The sequence below is a fragment of the Pygoscelis adeliae genome, unplaced genomic scaffold (genome assembly GCF_000699105.1).
Source record: "Pygoscelis adeliae isolate BGI_AS28 unplaced genomic scaffold, ASM69910v1 Scaffold141, whole genome shotgun sequence".
In the NCBI taxonomy this organism is placed as follows: domain Eukaryota; kingdom Metazoa; phylum Chordata; class Aves; order Sphenisciformes; family Spheniscidae; genus Pygoscelis; species Pygoscelis adeliae.
In genome coordinates, this window is record NW_008824231.1 from 5,265,419 (window position 1) to 5,288,978 (window position 23,560).

The 23,560-nt window shown below is 36.3% G+C and overlaps 1 protein-coding gene across 1 annotated transcript in view; it reads left to right on the forward strand.

Annotated features, from left to right (window-relative positions):
- The window catches only part of CNTN5 (contactin 5), a 284,657-nt gene that overhangs the window by 99,876 nt on the left and 161,221 nt on the right, over nt 1-23,560 (forward strand). The window contains exon 7 of the mRNA XM_009334878.1: nt 15,604-15,706. Within this exon, the coding sequence (XP_009333153.1) occupies nt 15,604-15,706 (103 nt within the window). The remainder of the gene's footprint in view (nt 1-15,603; nt 15,707-23,560) is intronic.

A 23,560-nucleotide genomic window follows, 5' to 3' on the forward strand; every position in this document is an offset into this window, starting at 1 on the left:
TCAGGCTTTTGTCTTGCTTATAGCTTTTTCTAGAACTAAGACTAGTCCTGTGCTGTAGAAGCATTACAAAAGCTGGACTTAAACACAGATGACTTAGTTTAACATATTAAGTAAAAAATGTGTTCACAGATTATAATAGAATTAAGTTAATGTTTATTCATTGTAACAAGTTGAAATTTCTGTCTGCACAGCATGCTGCCTCTGCAGCAAAAAGCTGCATGTTTTACTGTATCATTTCCTATTTTTTTTTGCTGGTTTAGTACCTATGCTAATTATTGAGTTTCAGCTGTTTAGTTTTACTGAATTAACATAGCAGACCCGATCTTTTCAATATCAACCTTTGAAAATTAAAAAAAAACAAACATTGACTCTCTTTTTAATCAGTTTGAACTCTGACAAAAAAAAAGATAGAATTTTATTGTCATATTTATTATTCATATCTTGCTCTATTGTTTCTTTATGAAATTTCTTCATGCTTTTATTGGGTTCCAGTTTTGTGCAGAAATTCACAGGTTAATTATCCATATCGTACTAACAGTACATAAAACAGTACAAAATACAGTATAAGAAATGGAGAGAGTAAATAAGGATAAATGCAGCAGTCTACATCGCTGAGCTAAGAAACAAAATCTGTGAAGGAAAACTGCACAGATTTTCTTAAATGTCAAGTGGGTAGTATATACCAGCCTCAAGCAAATTTGTGTTTCACGGCTGGCTGTCATACAACTGTGATAATCCAACGTTCTGAACTGTGCTGGAGTATTGGGGAGGCATTTGCACATAGATTAACTGCTCCTCAACAATTTCCCGATTTATTTTTTCACACACACGAATTTCTACCAGGCTTTCATGCCTTAATTTTTATCTGTTGGGATTTCTGAAAAGCCCCTTAATTGTAATGGAGTTCTTTAGTATTTCTTAGTAAATTGCTTGCTTTCCTGTATGACTGAGCAAGTTTCTCAGTGAAAAGACCCAGACTTTCTACCTAACCTTGCAGTCTCCATAAACCTACCTTGAAAAAGTATTCAAGAAAATTCTGGTTGTTAAATCATATTTATTATTTAGGACATCTGCCTTGTTCTACCTCCTCCACAGAATGCAGTAATATGGGCCTTTTAAAAACTATCTGGGATCGCAATTAAATATTCCATTAATGGTACTGTACTTTTTGATAGAAATTACTTTAGGTTATATTACCTTTTCCATTGACAAATATTAAAGGGTGATGACATAATTTTAAATATATATATATATATTATACTCCAAAATATGGGATAATATAGCTGCTGAAAAGAGGTGCTTATTAAAGAAAATTAGAGTAATTTGTGGAGAAAGAAACAGCTGAGGATTGACTCTAAGGAAGTGAGAAATTAAGGCATTAAAACAAATATCCAAGTACCTGAAAATTTACTTGACCCTATGTTGCTGAGTTCTGTTATATGGTTTTGAATATGACTTTTTAAGCTTTTTGATTATAAAATGAATTGAATCACTTTCAACTTTTCAAATATTCACTTAAGTTTAAAAATCATATAGCTTTCTGAGTTCTAATGGTTGGCATCACAACTGACATTATCCTACTCAGTCAGCACATTTGTCAGAAACCACAGGAAGAGCTTGTGGTTTTAAACAGCTTTTACAAATGGCACTATATAAATAAAATAATTTATATAGTCTGTATTCTCTGGACATATGTATCATTAACTCAGAAATATTCTACTTGATATATTTATCATCATTCTCGGATTTTGATGTATAAACAGTACCTGTACCCAGGGGACTGGACAGCTTGTGACGAAAAACACTCCTATGACAGCATTGGTCTCTATTTATCTATGAGGAAGAAATGGAATAACATTAAGGCTTTCTGTCAAACTCTGCAAGAATGTAGGAACTTCCCGGGATTTTATTAATCTTTTATTTTTTTCGTGATGTGTCTCAAAAGGGAACTTAGCTCCTTGATATGAAGCAAATTAAATAAAAACATCAAGAAATCCTTCAATGGATTCTGATAAAGTTAATACCTCATTTGTTCAAATGTCCTTGACAATCAGTCATTTCGTACAATTCACTTTCACTTCAAGCTGGGTTATAAGAACACTCTAAAATTCTATCTGAGGAGACAAAAAGTTTTAGCAGGAAAAAAAAAAATAATGCATCATTTCATTAACTGCCTTTATAATGCATGAGAAACTTTGAGGAATTATTTAATAACTGTTTACAAATAATAAACAGGTTTCTTAAAATGGATCTTTGCAGGCTTGGATACTGATTGGGAGCAGTAAATTATCTTGACTAATAAAACCAACAGAAAGCCTCTTCAAATTTAGGAAATAGAAACCTAGGGAATATAAAACATTTGAAGCTTGATAGCATAAGGCAGTTATTTCAAGTTCACACATTTTCATTCCTGTTTTTCTTCCTTTTTTAATCTTTTTTATTTCCCTTGAAAAGATGTTAACTTTAACATTATTACTGTACAGGAAAGAATTAAGTAATTCTTCATTTTATCTCTGTGCAGTTACTGCCTAGTGGCTTTGCTATGGTGAAATTTCCAGAAAAAAAGAGAACCTGTACAATTTCAGACATCAAAGGATATTTTCTACTGTGTTCCATTAGAGCAAATGAGTTTATACCTCAACAGAGGTCGACATATCTGACCAGATATATTCTCATGTAACTGAATGCAGACCTTGACCTTCAAATTTTTTTTCTATGCCATCATAGTTCTGTGAACTGAATCTTGTCTGTCCTAATTCTATTGATTAATTCTACATGATTGATATTCTCACATAATGATAGAACGAATAGTTATCAAGGTATTAAGGATGTTAATTTATATTTTTCCATGATGAAATGTGTTTTGCATGTGCTTATTCAGGTTGAACTCTGGGATATGTTGTTTGAACATCGCTGGGTTATCTAAAAATCTCTTTCCCAACATTAAGAAAAGTTTGGAAGAAGTCATAGTAATTTCCCCAAATTAAGCAATAAAAAGGGCCAGTATAGGATAATAAGGTAATAAATAATGCATAAAAATAGAGTAAAATCAACCGTTTCATGGACATAGACTATTTCCATCCCTGAAGAATTCTGATAGTTGTTAATCAATTGATAATTAACATTAAAAGGGTTTGCTTAAAAATCAACCCTAATGTTTATGATCTGACAGTTTTCCCCTTCCAGAAATGCAGAGATTTATTTTTTTTTCCTACTTACATTACTAATTTTGTCTTCTAATGTGTTTATTCATATGGACCTGAATTCTAGAAGACACAAAGAATACCTGGATTGTAATGGGAGCTGAAAATACTTACCCAGATGTGACTTAATCTTTCCAGGTTTTCTGGAGTTTCTGAGCTTGTAGGCTGCCTCTTTCGTGTGGGTTATATTGCAAGATCATTAACTTGCATTTTTAAGTGTCCAGTCACATCTCATATTTGAATTGTGCAAGTGCCTAAAAACTATGCAAGACTGGGTGGAAACTGTGGGAACTCCTCCTAATGCTCCAGGACAGAATTCAAACCTGAAATAATCCGACGCTGACTTTTTTCAAGCAGAGACAAACTGTCTGGGAAAAATCAAGTTTGATCTCTAGCAGTATACAAAGACTGATAGCACTGACAGAGATATCAAAGTACGCAAGGTCTGCTCCAGGGGAAGGCTGATAAAATGGCAATGTCCCTGGACAGCCATTACTCCTGTAGTAAACATGTTGTTTCTCCCCTAAAATTGTAGTGAGATATTTTAATGATGGGTCATTATGAACCTGAAAATAAAAGACTTCCCACAATCTCTGCTTTTCTGTAATAAAAATACATTCTTCATGGATTACAGGTATTTTGAAGAAATATTTTTTGTCTGTTTCGTTCTGGGTCTTGTGCCTAGATCCCACTGCAAGGTTGTCAAAAATAATAGGATGAAAATCAGGATTAAAAGACCCTAATGCAATCTTATTTTAATTAAAAAAGAAAACAAGGACACATATATAAGGGGGGGGGGGCAGTGTTTGCTTTTTTTTTCCCAAAAAAATACTAATGTTTCTTTGCATTTAGAAAATCTGTTACAGTCAGCACCAGTGGTCCTTCCACCCAAAATTCTCAGTGAAAATCTATATGTAGGCAGGAAGTTTTATGGAGGGCTCCTATACAATAACCCTTTACAGAGTGTTTTATGGGGATTGTAACATGGCTCAAGTGCACTATCAAGCAGCACACAAAAGTTCAAAGACACTATTTGTAAAAGATATAGCATAAAAAAAGTATAGAGAAAACATCCTGGGATGGTCTTTTGACAATATAAAAGGGCTGAACCCAGGGGAGTATTTCAGGAGGAAAACTGGGAAAGGTTTGGAAAAGATTAGGTTCCAGCATTCAGTGTAGAACAAGAACTCTTACACTGTGAAACAGTTTGCTTTGAGCTCTGTTAAGATAACCTCTTTCAAGGAGTTTTAATTGTTAAGTTTTCCCACCAGTTTACAGAAACATTATCTGCTGGAAATGAAGTTGTTGCTTTTTTTAATCAGCTGAAGTAATTTAAGATTCTAGACACGTATCATCTTGCACATGTTTTGCACTCATGTTTTCTTGTTTTGCTTCTCCTCCTGATGATTTATGAAACTATTACACAAAGGAAAGAGTTAACTGATCCATATACAGAGTATACAAAGCATAAAATAAATGAACTGGAGAAAAAAATGTTCCTCTAAATTCAACTCAGGATTAAGAATGATGTTGCATTGAACTGTAGCTATTAAGATTTCAGACAGAAGTGAGTTGGTAATGTTTTAATTAATGGTGACTAAATCAAAATTTATGCAAATTGGTAAGGAAAATAACCTTTATATTTGTGAATGGTTTCAGATTATTAAGAATGGTCATACCTAATGCTGTGCATCTTACTGTCTCAGGATCTTAGATACAAATTCACAAGTGACTACTTGCTTTGCAATCATGGCGGATGGCATAATGTTCAAATAAGAATGACTTGTTGGTTTGGTGTTCTTGACAACATAGTTAAATACTTTGGTTGTGAACAGCAGGTATTTTGCTTGAGGTTAGAACTGCAGTAAGTTTATAACAAGGATGATTTGTTGCTGTTGGGTCTAAAGCAATGGGTATTTCAATAGCTGTTGCTAATGGACGAGAAATGTTAGTGTTAGTTTGATCTTTCTTATTGACAAAATAATAGGTACTTGTATTTATATGGTTATAGGAGGAGTCTCATCTGAAAAACATTTCCCGTTTAGGAAGCTCTTTCCAGTTAATTAGATAACAATGAATATTAGAGCAACATTACTTTATGTCCTAATTGGTCAGAACCAAATGAAGAATTCCTCTCTGGACACTGCAACAATTTTGACACTTGGTACCTAACTGGAAAGGGGATATTTCGTTTTCATCCTGTAAAAGAACAATGTATGTTGCAAGAAAAATAGAGCTTAAGGTCATATTTGAAGTACAAACAGTTATGTGATTTACTATAGGAGAAATGAGGTTCTTCGAGAACTGTAAACATGCCATCAGGAAGATAATTAGAAATCCCATGAAAACTAGATCCTCCTCCTAATCATTTAGATTAAATAATGTTTTCCAGATTTCTAAATAGTATTTGTGAGCCTGACCTGGATGAACAGCAGGCAATTCAAAAGGACAAACAAGAAACATTGGCCAGTGATGCCTAAGAGAAATCTGCCATAGATTTCTTGTGCCAAGTTCAGCACAATCTCCTCCCCTGTAAAAACAAAATGGAACAAAAAAAAGCAATGATAGTTCTTTTGGCTTTTTGTTGACTCATATTCTTAGGCCTCTCAAGCAAGACGGCATGTTGTCTAGTGTGGTGGAGTCCTGATTTTTCTTGATGTGTATGACTGCTCAGAAAAATTACCTATATACATAGTCAGTGAAAATGTTCAGGTTATCATGTTTCCTTACAACTATATATGCACAAATCTTTGTACCGGATTGTTATATATAAGCCATTCAGACTCATCTCTGAATGTCCAAAGGGTGAAGTTTGGTTTCATCCAATGCCATATGTGCTGGGTTTAACAGAAGAGCTTAGGTGCTAAATTACAAATATGTGATAAATTTGATGGATTGAAGTCTAGGTTATGACTCAGTAAAGACTTCTCTACATAGAGAGAGACAGCAATCTTGGTCATAATTACTGCTTGACGTTTTCAAACACAGGTAAACAGAGATGTCTGCAACCCAAACTGTAGACTAGAAATTTTGGCTTCTCGTTTGAAGAACTAGACAAAATACCACTGTTCCCCTCATTGTTTATTCTGCGCTTACCTTATGGCTTTTGTGTCCTTAGTGTTTGGCCCCAGTTCCCTTTACTTCAGTCATAACACACCCACTTACAATTGAAAATGAAGCACTTTTAGTTGTATTTGCTGTTTAAGCAAGGTAGAAAGCTCTTGTGTATGTATGACATACATACATAACATTTCTTAGTTATAAATAACTAATTTTTAAAATATGTCAAGATAGGAATGCTATTTCTAGAAAGGGCTTTCTAGACAGAGTTCAGAGAGTAACTGATGGACTAGTGAAATGGAGTATAATATGAAGATGGATTTTAAAGTGGGAAGAAGAACATTTTGTTTTGTGACCTTCTTCTGCATATATACCTTATCCCCTAGTTGTAAACTAAAGAAGAGTTTGTTCCCTTCTTGTGCTGTATTCATTAAGATATTTTTTCCCAGAAACTGAATTACTAGATTTTCTTTGGTATTAGGATAGATTCTAGTAAATACTTCTTTCCATCCAGTGATATGTCATAGGATTTGCTCTCTGAGTAACATATGAAAACATTGTTGGTACTTTAGTGTTCAGTGCATTGCAGAATACAATTTCACATGCGCATTTTTAGGGCTTCTCAAAAGATAAATTTATAGCTCAAAACTTGGTTAAGAGATCTCTAAGTAGAAGGAATATTGTGGACAGTTATCATAAAACAACCATTCCCATGGTAAATTTTTAGAGACTTAGAGCAGGCGCTGGTCCTTCTATTTAGAATTAGGTTAATGGCAGGTGAGTCAATAAATTCTTCCCAGTGCACTGAAAATTTCTGCTGCAGTCAGGATGTAATGGTGGGTATCATCATTATACTTGAATTAATTCATTTTGTGCTGTGAATTTTCTGTCATTGTAAATGTGCGTATTCAGTGTTCTCTCTTCCAAATAAATATTTGGGGACATTTAATGGTGCAGGTCTTCAGGGAAAATGCTAAATATTCATTTGTCACAAAAAGATGCACATGATAGACAACCCTAGATTTCATCACAGATTATTGACAGGAGAAGAAATTATACATGAGCATTTCTGCCATAGTTTCTTAGTAAAAAATTTCTTGGGTTTGTACATATTCACACAACTGATCATAATTACAATGTGGTAGGAAACTCAATTTCTGATCTGTAAAATTATTAGAAAATTCTTATGCAACAGGACACATTCATCACTCCTCAGGAAGTTTCCCAGAAATTGAGAGGAACACACAAACCAATAAGAAACCGCATCCCAATTTTGTGATTAGAGCACTATCCAGGCTGTAAGAGAACCGGATTAACATTCCTATACCATCTGATTAAGATCAAGGACTTCACCCAAAGCTTTCAGGCAAACACTCTTAATCACTAAACTATGGGGGTTGTATCTTTTGCTGATAAAATAATGGCAAGTATAAATCTGTGTCTAATCTTTCTCCTAAATATAGGAAATCTTTGGCTTTCATTTTCTCCCTAGCACTCTGATGATATTTAGCCAGGAATCTTATATTCTTTTTTAGCTACTGTCTTAAAAGCTTATCAGCCACTTATTCAGTATTCCCTGTAACATGTTCCATTCAAAATTAGTTTCTGAAGTAAGTTAAAGAGTTCTTATTTAAACAGTTTGAAAAAAAAACAAATCATTTTAACTGAAAGGGTTTAAGGAGCCATCATGGAAGGTTATGTTCTGGGAGATTCAAGAGGGTAGTTAATATCTGGAAGACTAATGGAAAAGAAGCATTAGCCTCTACACAGCTGGAGTAAGATGATGTGTCATGATTTCTCAGCAGTCTGTTTGGTTTTTTTTTCCCCATGAAGGCAAGAAGTCTTGTGTGGATACAGTCATAGACTCACAATTTTTCTACACTCTTCATTTGAGGTTGTAAAAGTCATGGAGCGGCAGGCTAAATGAAGAGGTAGAGCAGTCCTTTTCAAAGTGATAATCATAGAATAATTTGGGTTGGAAGGGACCTTTAAAGGTCACCTAGTCCAACCCCCCTGCCACGAGCAGGGACATCTTCAACTAGATCAGGTTGCTCAGAGCCCCGTCCAACCTGACCTTGAACAGTTCCAGGGATGGGGCATCCACCATCTCTCTGGGCAACCTGTTCCAGTGTTTCGCCACCCACATCATAAAAAATTTCTTCCTTGTATCTAGTCTAAATCTACCCTCTTTTAGTTTAAAATCATTGCCCTTTGTCCTATCACTACAGGCCCTGTTAAAAAGTCTGTTCCCACCTTTCTTATAAGTCCCCTTTAAGTATTGAAAGGCTGCAATAAGGTGTCCCCGGAGCCTTCTCTTCTCCAGGCTGAACACACACAACACTCTCAGCTTTTCCTCATAGGAGAGGTGTTCCAGCCCCGTGGTCATTTTTGTGGCCCTCCTCTGGACTTGCTCTAACAGGTCCATGTCTTTCCTGTGCTGAGGGCTCCAGAGCTGGATGCAGTACTCCAGGTGGGGTCTCACCAGAGCAGAGGAGAGGAGCAGAATCACCTCCCTCGACCTGCTGGCCACGCTTCTTTTGAGGCAGCCCAGGATACCATTGGCCTTCTGGGCTGCGAGCGCACATTGCTGGCTCATGTCCAGCTTTTCAATAATGACTGATATCCTGTCTGTAGCTCTTTCAGTTGTGCTTAGCTGAAAGGACTGACTATCAGACACTGATCTTGCTACTTTATTCCATTCTCCTTTTACATTAAATGGCCCACAGGGGATAATGTAAAGAGTTTTAACTGTAGTAATATCTGTAAATACTTGAAATTCTATACACATCTATTCCCATGGTATGTGAGCACCTCACAATCAGTGTTTATCACAGTATTGTGATTTAGTGAATTGTGTCATCTCTATTTTTTGATGGACAACTAGAATGCAGACAACAGTGTAGCTAAGGGTTCATAGGACACTTTGAGTAGTGGAGATCTGAACTCAAGTCACAGATTTGCAGCCAAGTCAGAGGAACAACTTGTTAAATGAAACCACTTATTAAAATTAAACCTGTTTTTATGAAGATTTTTCCTTACCTGAGTTGGACAGTATGTAATAATTGCTTTAATAAAGAAATAAATATTTAATAAATAAATATTTAATAAATAAATTTCTTTACTGAAAAAGTAGTTAAACATTGGTACAGGTTGCCCAGGGAAGTGGTTGAGTCACCATCCCTGGAAGTATTTAAAAGACATGTAGATGAGGCGCTTAGGGACATGGTTTAGTGGGCATGGAGGTGTTGGGTCGATGTTGGACTCGATGATCTTAGAGGTCTTTTCCAACCTTAATGATTCTATGATTCTATGCTCTGTGATAATTGCATTGTTGTAAAAAAATATCTGAAGGAGGGAATAGAGAAATTAACTCTTCCATAAATATTGAGCTCCATTTCTGCCCGTGTGACTAACAAGCTATTAATTCTAACTAGATCAAGCTGTGCTTAGTCCTGGGATATGTTCAGTTATTTGAATCAGTGCTTTTTTCGGTAATCAGATATAACAGGAGGGTTATTAGTGTTTCATCTCAGTTCAACTTCACCCAGCCAGGGAAGACCCTGGCTGGACAGAAATGTGGAGAGCTTTGCTTCTCATACACACTTAAAGGGCAGAGACCCAGAGACTGGGAAATGTAAGGTGGGATGACTTGTTTCATAATAAAGCCCAGATTTACTTAAACAAACAGGATAGTTTGGGTTTTAACCACTTTTTTTATCCCAGACTAAATTTCAAGATCTGGTAAGTTAGATTTATTTTGAAGCGATGTGTTTCATACCAATCACAAATTCAGCACTTTCGTACCCAGATCTGAACTCAGCTGAAAGGCACAGCTTGTGAAGTAGGGAGTGTAGTAAACTAACTAATTAGCCTATGCAAGACTGAATCATGGGGGTCATCTCTGGGAAGATAAAAGATTGTCCGAAAGGAGGTATTTTCATGGGAAGGCAGAGCATGGGAGTGTTGAGAATGGCTCCCCGTTCCTCTATAGTGCTCAGACCACGTGCACTCTGTGATTTGTTAGCCACTTAAAAATTGTATATTATGTTTTTATTCTGTGCTGATCAATTTTATTTATTGTTATATTTCATGTTTGATAAGTGGAAAAAAAAAATGACTGAGAGAATTTTTATGGCCTTAACCAAACCTCTGAAAGAGAATAATGTATATAAGTCTCAGAGAGATTGATTCTAATGCACATAACTCAAGGCCTCGATATTTCTTAAAAGTTCAGGTTCCTTTTAGCACCTGATACAAATGAACAAAAACCTTGATGAAAATGCAGATGGTGGTTGTTTTACCATTACTGACTCATAGTGACCAAAACAGAAACTGGGAAAGATATAGAGGGTGGAGGTCATAACAAAGCAATTATAGTGTAACACGGGAAGGTAAGGCCTTGACAATTCTCTTGATGTCTATGCAACTGTAATGGCCTCCTTGGTCTCAAAGATCATAAATAATACGGATGGAAAAATATCCCTTTGCAATAATGGACTTCTGTTTCCTAATTTTCGTACAAACACCAAGCAATTGCTCAGTAATTTTTCTACTTTTTTCTGCCAGTTGCTGCAGGCATGTCGCTTGCTAGTGTAACAATAACCCAGAAGAACAGGACATGGTACAAAGCATTAGTAGATCAGTGTTTCATTAGGAATATGAAATGGTGGCATGACTCGCAAAGAGCATTCAATACTTGTACAGATTGCACCTACTAAGGGAGTTAATGTAAGTTAAAAACATAAGATCTGAAAGATAATATTGTCCCTCAGATATGTTTATAAGTACTGTATTATTTTAAAGGCAATAATAATTTAATCCTATTTTGAGTTGCATTTTTTTCATGGCTAAAAAAGGCAAATATTTAATAGTGTATGACAATTCAACACAATGATTTTCAGGAACAAAATCTTACACAAAAGCAAAAAAAAATCTTTTTTAAATTAATTGAATCACAAAACCTGCCAGCGAGTATGCACAGTCAACAGATGCCAGAGATTTAAAAGGAACACCTCAGGAGTATAAGGCTGCATCATAAAACCTAAATGAACTATTTTCAGTAGTGTTCACTACAAGGAAACTTAGGGAGGATCCCCTATCAAGACTGAAGTTCTCGTAATTGAAGTTTCAATAGAAGAAATTTTAGAAGAAATATTGACATTACAAATACTAACAAATCCCCAAGGCCAAACTCATATACAGAAGGAAGCAGGATGTACCATTTTCCTTCACTGGGCCTCAGGCCTAGAACGAGTGTAGGTAGAAAAGGTGCTTTTTTAAAAAAAGGGACTCCTAGGAACATCTGAGAAACTACAGACCAGTAAGTCTGAGTTCTGTGTCAAGTGTTTTGATAGAAAATACATAGAAAAGTACAATTAATAGGATTGTATTTATCAAATTACCATACAGTAATCTTACCATACTGTCATATACCATGAACCAGCTTTTAAAGAGGGAAGTCATGCTTCCGGTATACAACTTCCCTGAAGAGTCTGAGAGACTAAGAATACGAATGGTCAAGGTAACACTGTGTACTGACATTTCAAATAGCTTTTGACAGGATCACTCATCAAAGGCTGTCAAAGAAATGAAATTCTCAGAGGGGTTGAAGGACAGCCCCATTTTGAATTAACAACAGAAAAAAATTCCACCTGTTGTGGGAGTATCTGATCAATTTGGAGAACTGGGAGATTGTCAATGAAGCCACAGAATGCTTTTCTGGGACTTCACCATTCAACACATAAACCATGTGTAAAGGAAATGAACATGGAGGTAGAAAAGCTTGTTGATATAAAATTATTAAGGATAGTTAAAATTAAACCTAACTGTGAAGAGCTGCAAAAGGATATCATCTTAACAGAGTAGATAGGTGATAAATAATGTCATCCAGTACAAATTTATATAATACCTAAACCTAAAAATATAATACCTTTATTAGGTATCAGTAAAGAGTTTAGGATGCCATTGCAGATGAACATCAGCTCAAGTGCAAAAAGGCAAATGGAACTGAATTATGAGGAAAGCAATAAGGAACAAACAAAAACAAACAAAAAAACCCCACAAGTAGAAAAAAACTGTGATACAAAGATTTATAGCTTCCATATTGCTGTGCGGTTCTCATTTCCCCATCTCAAAATGATAGAATGGAATTTGAAACGGTGCAACATGGGCACTAGGAATGATCGCAAGTTTATTAAAGATTTACTGTAAGGAAGGATTAATAGTCTGGGATTTTTCAGTCTGTAAAAGACACAGCTAAAAGGGGATATGACAGATATATTATAAAATCATGAATAACTCAGCTGAGATGAATCAGAAACTGGTATTCATAATCACAAAAAAAAGCCAGAAAACAGTAAAAGAAGTCACAAGGGGCATAATTAAATTATGAAATTTATTGACATAGTACAAGCCAGTGGGAATATTTTTTTTATGACAGATAAGACTAGGAACGATTTCAGTCTAGGCTAGGGAAAATTTTAATTTACTACAATTTGGTTGATGCCTTGACTTTATTTTAATACCCAGGACACAAAGGTTAATTTCCTTTTTCCTACAAAATATACCTTTTAAGCTTTAGTGACAGAACTGGTTCAGAATTTGCCTTTTCCTACAAGGGGCAGTATTTCTCCAGAAGTTCATAAAGCAATGTCAAAACATTGAAAAATGGGTCACTATTGTTACTACATGTAATACTTGCATGATTATGTTTTTTAAAAAGAAATCTACTGCTACTTATAAAACCACATTATTTATGGAATTGCATTGTTTGAATTAAAAGCATTTTATGCTTTCTGCTTCTGTTATTTGATTCACATATCAGACACATTTAGATTTTCTAACTAAACTTAAGCCCCCAAAGACATGTTTAAATGCATATATGTTTAGACTTCCTCCAGAACCAAGCCACAGGAGTCTGTGGAACAACAGGAGGAAGAAAGCACAGCCCCACTGGAAACTCCTGAGTCCCATGAGGAACATTTCAAGGGCTAGAAGTATATGTTTTACTATTTCAGCCCTATATATTATTTTTTTCTCTAATAGGTTGTGGGTTGCTTTTCTGTCTGTCTCTGCCAGGTGGTCTTCTCTCAGCTGCAAATCTCATATCACCTATTTCCATGTTCCTCCTTATGCTCCTTTCTTTTCTCTATCTTGCATAAGATATCTCTTTTCTCTTCTTTCTTTTCCTCTCTTGTTCCTATTTTCTTGCTCTAGAATTCTTTGGAGACTCTTGACTGATTTTTATAGATTTAGACTAGACTTGTCTTGCTACTGTGTCCACAAGTCAGATTTTATTCAGTTTTCCTCATCTAAAAACCTGAACAATTTGTACTTTAATATAGCTTTTAGTTCCTGAGTATCGCTTAGTCCAGTAGGCCCATCTTCTGTCTAACCAAACATAGCTGTTTGAGACATATTGTTCTCCTGCCATTCTGATTATGACAGTTCCTCTAAGTCACATCAAATACAAACCTCTCAAATCACCTTATAAAACCTGTCTCCCTTCCCTGCTCACTTCTCATTTCCTAAATTCTTGTGATTCTCCAAAGCTGTCAGTCACTCCACAGCAAATTCCAGATGACTCTATTGATTTTAGTGTTTATATTTTTCACATTCCTGAGTGTTTTTCTAGTTGTATCTTACAGTACTAAATGTGTTGTCCTGATAAAATTAATCATCTCCCAAATTATAAGGGTCACTGAAAATGAAATAACTGAACTTTGTATGTGTCTGCATATCTCTGTGTGGTGGGTTGACCCTGGTTGGACACCAGATACCCACCAAAGCCTCTCTATCCCTCCCCTCTTCAGCTGGACAGGGGAGAGAAAATATAATGAAAGGCCTGTGGGTCGAGATAAAGACAGGGAGAGATCACTCAGCAATTACTGTCACGGGCAAAACAGGCCTAACTTGGGGAAATTAGTTTCATTTATTGCCAATCAAATCAGAGTAGGGTAATGAGAAACAAAACTAAATCTTAAAACATCTTCCCCCAAACCCCTCCCTTCTTCCTGGGCTCAACTTCACTCCCAATTTTCTCTACCTCCTCCCCCCCAGCAGTGCAGGGGGATGGGGAATGGGGGTTGCGGTCAGTTCATCTCACATTGTCTCTGCCGCTCCTTCCTCCTCAGGGGGAGGACTCCTCACACTCTTCCCCTGCTCCAGCATGGGGTCCCACCCATGGGAGACAGTCCTCCATGAACTTCTCCAATGCGGGTCCTTCCCATGGGCTGCAGTTCTTCACGAACTGCTCCAGCATGGGTACCTTCCATGGGGTGCAGTCCTTCAGGAACAGACTGCTCCAGCGTGGGTCCCCCACAGGGTCACAAGTCCTGCCAGCAAACCTGCTCCAGCGTGGATTCCTTTCTCCACGGGTCCACAGGTCCTGCCAGGAGCCTGCTCCAGCACGGGCTTCCCATGGGGTCACAGCCTCCTTCAGGCACATCCACCTGCTCTGGCGTGGGGTCATCCATGGGGTGCAGGTGGATATCTGCTCCACTGTGGACCTCCATGGGCTGCAGGCGGCCAGCCTGCCTCACCATGGTCTTCACCACGGGCTGCAGGGGAATCTCTGCTCCAGTGCCTGGAGCACCTCCTCCCCCTCCTTCTTCACTGACCTTGGTGTCTGCAGAGTTGTTTCTCTCACGTATTCTCACTCCTCTCTCCCAGTTGCTGTTGCACAGCAGCCTTTCCCCCTTCTTAAATGTGTTATCTCAGAGGGGCTACCACCGTCGCCGATGGGCTTGGCCTTGGCCAGCAGTGGGTCTGTCTTGGAGCCGGCTGGCATTGGCTCTATCAGACAAGGGGGAAGTTTCTAGCAGCTTCTCACAGAAGCCACCCCTGTAGCCTCACCCCTACCAAAACCTTGCCATGCAAACCCAATACACTCTGTTTATATCTGCGTACACAAATGCTCTTACATCATTTGAGTTTTTCTTGCTGAGCTTACAAGGTCCTCGGTCAAACACAGCATGTTATGTTGATTTATTTGTTATAATTGTCACTGCATGGGTAAACAAAGCTTTGGTCTACGAAATATCTCACCCTTCTAAAATTGATTGCCTGCTTTAATCTTTCAAAGTGTAAATATTAACCCGTGTTTGAGAGAATAAATCCTTTTTCTTAAACTCAGTGTTGTGCTGCTGGTAACCCTGAAGAGCATTTTAGAATATGTACTGGACCTGAGCAGCGCATATCAGATCAAATGAGGCTATTTCCATCAATTACTAGTTTTACTGCTGGGCAGGTTTAAAAAGCAAGCCGCAGGGTTTTTCTGTGATAATCTCAACACATGGAAAACTGATGACATTTCATATTTTAAACATTCTTTATTTTCCAGGTGTGATGGGGGAATATGAACCAAAAATTGAAGTCCATTTTCCTTACACAGTTACAGCTGCAAGGGGGACTACTGTTAAGATGGAATGTTTTGCACTTGGCAAGTAAGTACAGATTCTTTCATAATTAGACATCATTGTTTATTAAGATGTGACATGCCTAATTTGTGGTCTCATTATTTTGCTGGATTTCATTTTCACAGACAGTCCTTATTGCACACTCAAAGTAACCAATTGACTAAGTAACCAATTATGAATTCCCTGCCCAGCCATTTCTGTGGACAGTAATTCATTCAAGTTAAAAGACTCTGTCAAAATGAAAAGTAACGTTCTTGTAAACAAAAGGAGGAAAGGTTTTTTATTGAAAATTTTACCAGACTCACCCATTTATTCACTGTGATAATATAAATCAGTAAATTAGAATTTATTCTGCCAAAATATCCTAGTTGGAGAATAAATAAGATTTATAGCTTTTTTTTTTCCCCCTAAATGCATAGTTTATATATGAAGCTAAGAGCACAATGTTTTAAACATGTCCTAACACACTTTGTGGCAGTGCCAATTCTCTAGTTTCTACCTGACCTAATAACACTACTAGAGAACAGGTGTTTAGTATTCATGTCAAGGGGTTTTTTACGTTTATTGATAAATGAGTTTAGAGAGAGAAAGGTTTCAGAAATACCTCTTTGCTATTTCATACAAATTAAATAACAAGTGAAATTACTTCTATACACTATTCAGATTACAGAATATAGGATGAAATTGATAGCACTTCAATTTTGTTGAGGCAGTTGCTATTATTATTGTTGCCAAGAATAAGGGTGGCAAGGGTAGTACACAGTCCTACAGAACTAAGAAGCAGTTCTAGTGATTCAAAGAAATTATTCTTTCTTCTGCACATGTATGTAGCTAAAAACAGGTGTTCTATCAGTGATGTTTCACTAGAGACTTATAAACAAACGTAAAGGGTAGGTTTTTTTCAAAAATACCCCATCAAATTGGGGTGGGGGGGGGGGGGGGCGTTGAAAGAAATCTCACTGTATTGAATTCTTTTCAGTTCCTTTTTATAGTGGTGTTCCTTTTGGACATCCCCCTGCCACCCCTCGAAGTCATGCTACTCAAAATCATATACCCTGCTTGGTTTTCTAGTTCATAGCTCATCAAAGCACATACAGGTTCCTTACAGCCTGGCTTTGATTAAGAAATAGTGGAAGGATTTGTCTTTGTAACTCCTGTGGGAGGAACTTCACAAATCAATTAGTCTGAGGAGTACTGTATCTTCCATACCAATTCTTCTAACTTATTTACTTAAGTAAGAACAATACATAAGAGGAAAGGAGTTTTAAGACAATAGTGTTTTTCTGAGGATCACCACTCCAGCTTGCTTGGCAGGTCTGGTTTTCCAGAGCAACTTTTCAAAGCTTGTCTCTACTACCTGAGAGGGCTTTTAAAATGTTTTTATAGTCATTTTGACCTTCATGTGTCACTGGTCACTGGATTTTTTTTGTTCAGATTTTTCTCTTAACAGTTCCTATCTACTGGCTGGATGAGATATGTCTTAAACTTGCTTCCCTTCTTGCCTCTTTTTCCTGTTTGACCAACATCCAGATACTCTCAGTGAGCAGGTCAGCAGAAAGTATTCATAAATAATTACAGAGAAATTCTGACAAAGTATTTTAATTGTATCTATTTAGGCCCAGTGCAGTCGAAGGAGAGACAGGACATAGCCAAACCAGTCCAAACAAAATGCAGGAAACCATAGCCCGTATATAGGGAGCCATTAGACAGTGATAGCGGCTTTTGCAAATTCATTCCCAACATAAATGTAAGCAGTAGTTTAGAAAGCAAATGTGAGGGAAGAACTTCTGTAGGGTAAAACACAAGTCTTGTGTTTTATACAGTAAAGATAAGGAAAGAGGTACCTGAGAGAGGACAGAAAAACAATAAATGGAGAGACTATGTGAAATGCTGAAATATATGAAGAAAAGAGCTATGCCCTAGAGGCTGGTGGCTCCAGGCTCTCTCCTGTCAGCAACACTAACCAATTTTCTGCCAGGTCAATAGCTGGCAACAAGACCCTTTTAGACTCTTGGTTATGGCTGAAGCAGTAACCAACATGTTAGTTCCTGTTTTCTTCATTTTGCTGGAATTAAATTGCAGTTGCTGACAGATTACAAGTCAACTGTCACTTTCCAGTGAAGAGGAGGTATGCTGCATGTTGTCCTTCGCAACCATCACTGACAGGCAAGAAATGCAGCTACTGATAGCATCAGCACCCTGAGATTTAGTAAACTCTCTCAAAAAGAGTCAGTCACTATTCAAACAGCCACATAAGGAAGGTGAAGGTTGACAGGAAAGGCTTCAATTAGCTTATTTCCACGTTCATATTTGGCATTAACCTTTAATAAACAATAAAATGAAAACACCTGAACCATCAAGGAATTTAAGGTTATCTAATAAGTTGACCCCATTTGCTGCTATTGTAATGGGCAGCTATTTTTACCATGCACATTCCTTATCTTCTTTTTGCAGCCATTAATGCACAATCAAATCAGCTGAGTCGAAATTGCTTTCAACCTGATATGGTAATAATTACATGAGTGACATTTCAGGCCTTGTTTGAAACCTGGAGGCTGAGGTGGGAGGTAGAAATCCATCAGATGTGCTATTCGTTTTCATCATTTTCATTTTTTTGATCCCATGTCTTATTCCCGATAGCTTGTAAGGATCTTTTCTTGTTACACTGCCATGGGTCCCCATTGCCAAACTGAATTAGCAACTAATTTGTTCCTTCTTTAGCATTTTGAGATTTGGCATTTTGAATTCTTATTGTAAATAACACAGAGGTTATTACAGTCTCAAAGCCAATGTGCTGCTGTTTTTCTCATGCTTTAATTTAGCTGTCTGAAATATTCGCTCTTCTTTCTCCACTGTAATTGTGAGAATGACAGATGTTCCAGTGAGATTTCCTGAAGTAGGTATTTGGCAAATATTCCAGAAAGAGCCTAGTCTTTAGTTACGGATTAATGATTTATTAATAGTGTTTATTTAGAACTGCCAGTCACTATGGCTGTAGGAATTAAATAAATTGGAGCTGTGCAGCTTTTGTGTCCAAACTAAAATCAAATGTCTTAATTGCTTGACAGACAGAAATTCTCTAAGAAGGATTTCATTCTGACCCAAGCAATATGTAGCTGTTCCAGTTACAAGCAAAAATATTATGTTACTGATGCCACTTATAAATAGACTTTATTGTTGCTAAAGAATTCAAAGTAATACAGGAGTGAAATACCTCAAAATTATTTTATTTGAATTAGATAATGCTGCTTATAATGAGCATCAGTCATTGGTTAAGAAATCACTGCATATATACATGAAAAAAAAATGTAACAGACGACATGACAGACAAAGGAGTTAAATAAAATTTACTGTACTATATATCAGAGAGTACATTTTGCAATTAGTGATGTTTTGTGATTTGTGTTGGATATTCATGCTGGCCCACTTTTGTTGAAAGGTTGTTTTTATAGCCATATTCACTGTTACATCTGCACAACAATTTGTGTTTCGATTACAACTATGTTTCATATATATCTGTATATATAGCATACCGACACGTTTTCTGCCACCCATTTAATTATGTCATTTTTATTAGGAACACTTGAATTTTTGTTTGTTTCCTAACAAGACAAAGGATCATATTTTTTTAAAAAGCATAATTAAAAAATAACTCTGGCAATTACAAGGTATTAACATCTTCTATTTTTTGAACTTTTCATAAGAAACGAATGACATATTTTTAATTTACATAAATGCTAAATCCTGATTAAGATTTTCATTAAGCATTGTTAAAATAATAAAATAATAATTTAAAAAAGAAAAAAACTCCTTTAAAACTTACTGAATGGAAGAATTCAAAACCTCTACATTAAAGAAAAATAAACCTAACCAGCAGTATGTTAATATTTGCTTTTGAGTAACACAGTTTTCACTGCTTGTGTCTTCTGTTATTTAAAAAGACAAGCTAATTCTTTGGTAAAACAAATAAATGAGCTTATTGGTAATTAAGTGGTTGTTTGTAGTCCAGATAATCCTGGTTTTCTAACAAGTCCATCATTTCAATGTCAGAACTTAAGTTTATTATGTAAATCAGGAAGACAGATCATAACCTTGTTCTTTGGGTATGTTCCGGTGAAGAAGCCATGATTTTCCCGGGTGACATTCTTGCACAGATCACAGCATTCCTGGCTTTTCCTGCTCCAGAAATGCAATTTCTCGGGCATTGCTTTCTGTCACAGCAGGTTGCCATTTGCATTTTTTCTCTAATATTACTGACTTTGTTTCCAAGAGCATCGTGGAGGTAGCTGGTTAATTCTTTCATTTCTTTTTTCATGTACTTTTTTAAAAGGAAGAATTCTGATGTCTTTATTTAGCTACCTATTAAAAGATATGAAAGTAATGGTGCTGATAGGTAAAAGGACCTTAAGTTCTGTCCCCATCACGTGACATATTCATCAACGAAGCACTTCCAGTGACCGCCATCCGAGCGTTCTTTATCACTTCCTGAATTTGGAGTATAGTTATCTCATAAGTGATTTTAATACTATTATTTTAACAGTGGACTTAAAAACAGGCGCAGATGGAAATATATGGGTTTTTTAAAAGCCTCAAAACAAACAAGTTTTCATAGTTCAAATGACGATACAGGACTGTTTTGTCCAAGCTTGCGTGGAAAGCTGTAAGTTACAACCCTCCTCAATGAGCACAGACCCTTGCCCTCAGAGGAAAGCAAGAAAAAGGAAGTGCCAGAAATATATCATTCTTTTTTCCTTTTCTTTTTTTTTTCTTTTTTTCTTTTTTTTTACTTTTTTTTTTCTGGATTATAACTCTAGGTTGACTTCTTTTTTCCCTTTCAAATAATTCTTCTACGCCCACTCTTTCACACAGATTTTTAAATGTCAAATTGTGTATAATGCACACACTCTACCTGACCCTTACACTTCAGCCTTTTCCTCACTGCATTTTTGATTGTGCATCACACCATAGAGCAGCTTCTATTTTATTCTCCATATAAACCTCATACTTCATTGGTTTTCTGGCTCCAGCTGAAAAAAATAAAAAATACAGTTTATATTATGATAGTGCCAACAGCCAATTTTGAGTGAGTAATCATATTTTATTTCTCATTTGAACAAATTAGAGGATGTGGGCTATTGCTGTACTTGTAGGTTACCAAAGTTTTCAATCTTTGCTTTTAAAATAGGATCCCTGGGCCATGTAGGCTGCCAAAAGGATTGTTTTGCTAAAAAAATAAGTTTTATGCATCCTTTTTTTTCACTATGGTTATTTTTTAACCACATAGAGCAACACATAGAGATTTTAATCAAAACAATCAATAGAAAACAGTGCTGACAGACAATTTTTGTTACAAACCATATGCTTGTTTTTCTGTATTTTTGAGAGACTTATGCTTGTGCTATTTCTGTACTATAGTAACATCTACACAGCATATCAATATTCTTTCTAAATCTAGCTTACTTCACTTTAGTAATGTCAAGACTATGTCTTTATTGTGAAATATTCTTAGTTAAAGATAAAAATAAAATAGAGATATTGACTTCCTTTTCTTACTGAATCATGATGAGGATGTTATGATAGAAGCATTGTTCATGCTGTTGTATTTAATGTTGCTTTAATAATTCTATTGTAAATTTTGTTTTAAGAGATTTCTAGCTCAGCCATAAGCATTCATCCCATCTGTAATACGGCTTGCAAGAACTCAGCTGATAGTCCATTTTTAAATCTTGCTTTTTAAATGAAATAAAATAAATATAAGGTGAAGTTACATATATTCAAGTCACACAAGTGAATGAAATTTAGTGACTTGTAGTCTAGGAAATGTTCTAAAATGTTCTCTTGAAATAATGAACTCTGAATCAATTCTGATTAATAAATATCTCAAAGTTTTAAATCCATGGAATATAGGATTTTATTTTGTCTCCTTGACCTGATTTTCTTTTAACAGACTTTTCTAATTGTTCTTCAAGCTTTTATTAAAAGTGCTATTATTTATTTAATTGCAGACTATGTACATGTAGAGAGAGCTAACTGAAGATTTTTCAGTATAGAGAAATAAAAGCAAAAAGTGTTTGGATAAGCGAATATGATATCTAAACAAAGATCAGGGTGGCGATACAAAAAATCTTTATGATCCGGTGAAGGGCATTTGACTGTAACTGTGGAGAACTGCATGAAGTATCTGAAGAAGTTATTTTTGCTGGTGTTGCTCCTTAAGACAATGACATGGGGTAATGGCTATAAAGAAGGCTTCTAGATATTGCAAATATTTTTGCAGGTGTAATAGACTTTGCAAGTCCACGTGTTAAAAGGATGTTTCTGTGACGTCTCGTTAGTGTTTGGCAAACAATGTAATGAGGAAGAGAGTAATTTCAGAAAAGAAGGAAGGTTAAAGGCACCCAAGAAGTGCATCTTGGGTCAAAGGTATTATAGTACCTGGTTCTTTTCTTTTCTTCCTCTGAACTTTAGCTATATGTGATTTTTGCCAGGAACACAAAATTCATAAACAATAATCCTATAATGAGTCACAGATCCAGGTTGCACACTTCTCTGACAAACACACGCAGTTATCCATCTGGTCCCTCAACATAGGTGAATAGAAGTTTCTAGCATTGCACCATGTTGTTTCATAACTGCAAAGGATAAAACTTAACCCTCTCTGCTCTTCAAATTTGTAAAAGATGGGTTTTCCTTTCAGTCCACTAGTTAAAACTATGCCCCAGGTCTTCCATATCTTTCTCCCTGACTTTTATCCTTTTGTTGGCTGATCTTGGCAAATCCAATATTACCTATTTTATACTGGTCCAGAGTGTTTCAGAAGTGGTATTCGTGTGTTGGCTGTAGACAGCAAGATTCTTCCTGGCTTCAGACCTGGCAGGAGGCATCTCCTGCTATAAACTGTTAAGAGCAGCAGACAGGACCTTCCCTAACCTGACCCCTTCCCACTAATCCGGTGTCAAAAAAGGTCTCATGAGGATTTCTATTCTGAGATAAAATTCTTTTCTGACATAAATCTCCTTAATACACATCCATGAATCCACCTCTCACTCCAGCCCTGGTATTATGCTAAAGAAAAGCAGACCTAATGCACTGATCACAGTTTAAAATAAAGTTAACTTCTGTTAACTGCACTACACTGCATCCCAGGGGCATCGAGATGAGTGAGGAGTCAAGGTGGCAAGCAGCAGCTGAGTATTATCCAGTATAAACATGGGAATATGACATGAGTATAAAATGATACTAACATCTGTGATATAAAACAGGCTTCACTGTTTTTAGGGCCAAGTATGACAGTTCTGTTGGCCATTTCTTTGGGATATGTCAGCAGATCTTTACAGTGTGGTGGCAGTCAAGAGACATAGCTCATGGAATGGCCATTCAGCCCCAGCTGCTGCTTTCTAGGTTTTGTCTTTCGGAAATGATTAAGCCTCCTTGTACTTTTCTATGAACACAAAACAGTTCTTGCCTCTTCCCACAATAATGGTAACACACAGAAACACCTTTGATATTACAGATAACCTGATTCTGTACTAATGACATTCAGAGCATATTAACAGCCCTCATTTCCACTGAATCCTGTGATAGTAGCACATGCATTGTTATCCCCTACACACTGCTGGTCAAAACAAAGTATGAAACGACATGATGAATCACTGCATTGATAAATGAAGGTTGGAGGTTTGAAGAATTCTTACCATATTTAATACACGATTTGCAGGCAAAAAGGAAGCTAATTTTGACTTGTTTTTTAAATGTATTATGGTATTCACAATTTAATGACATGCCAAGATCCTTGACATGCATTAAATTGAGCAAATCATTCTAGATGTTATACATCCAATTCCTTGTTGGAACTGGGGATTCAAATATTCAGTGTTTTCC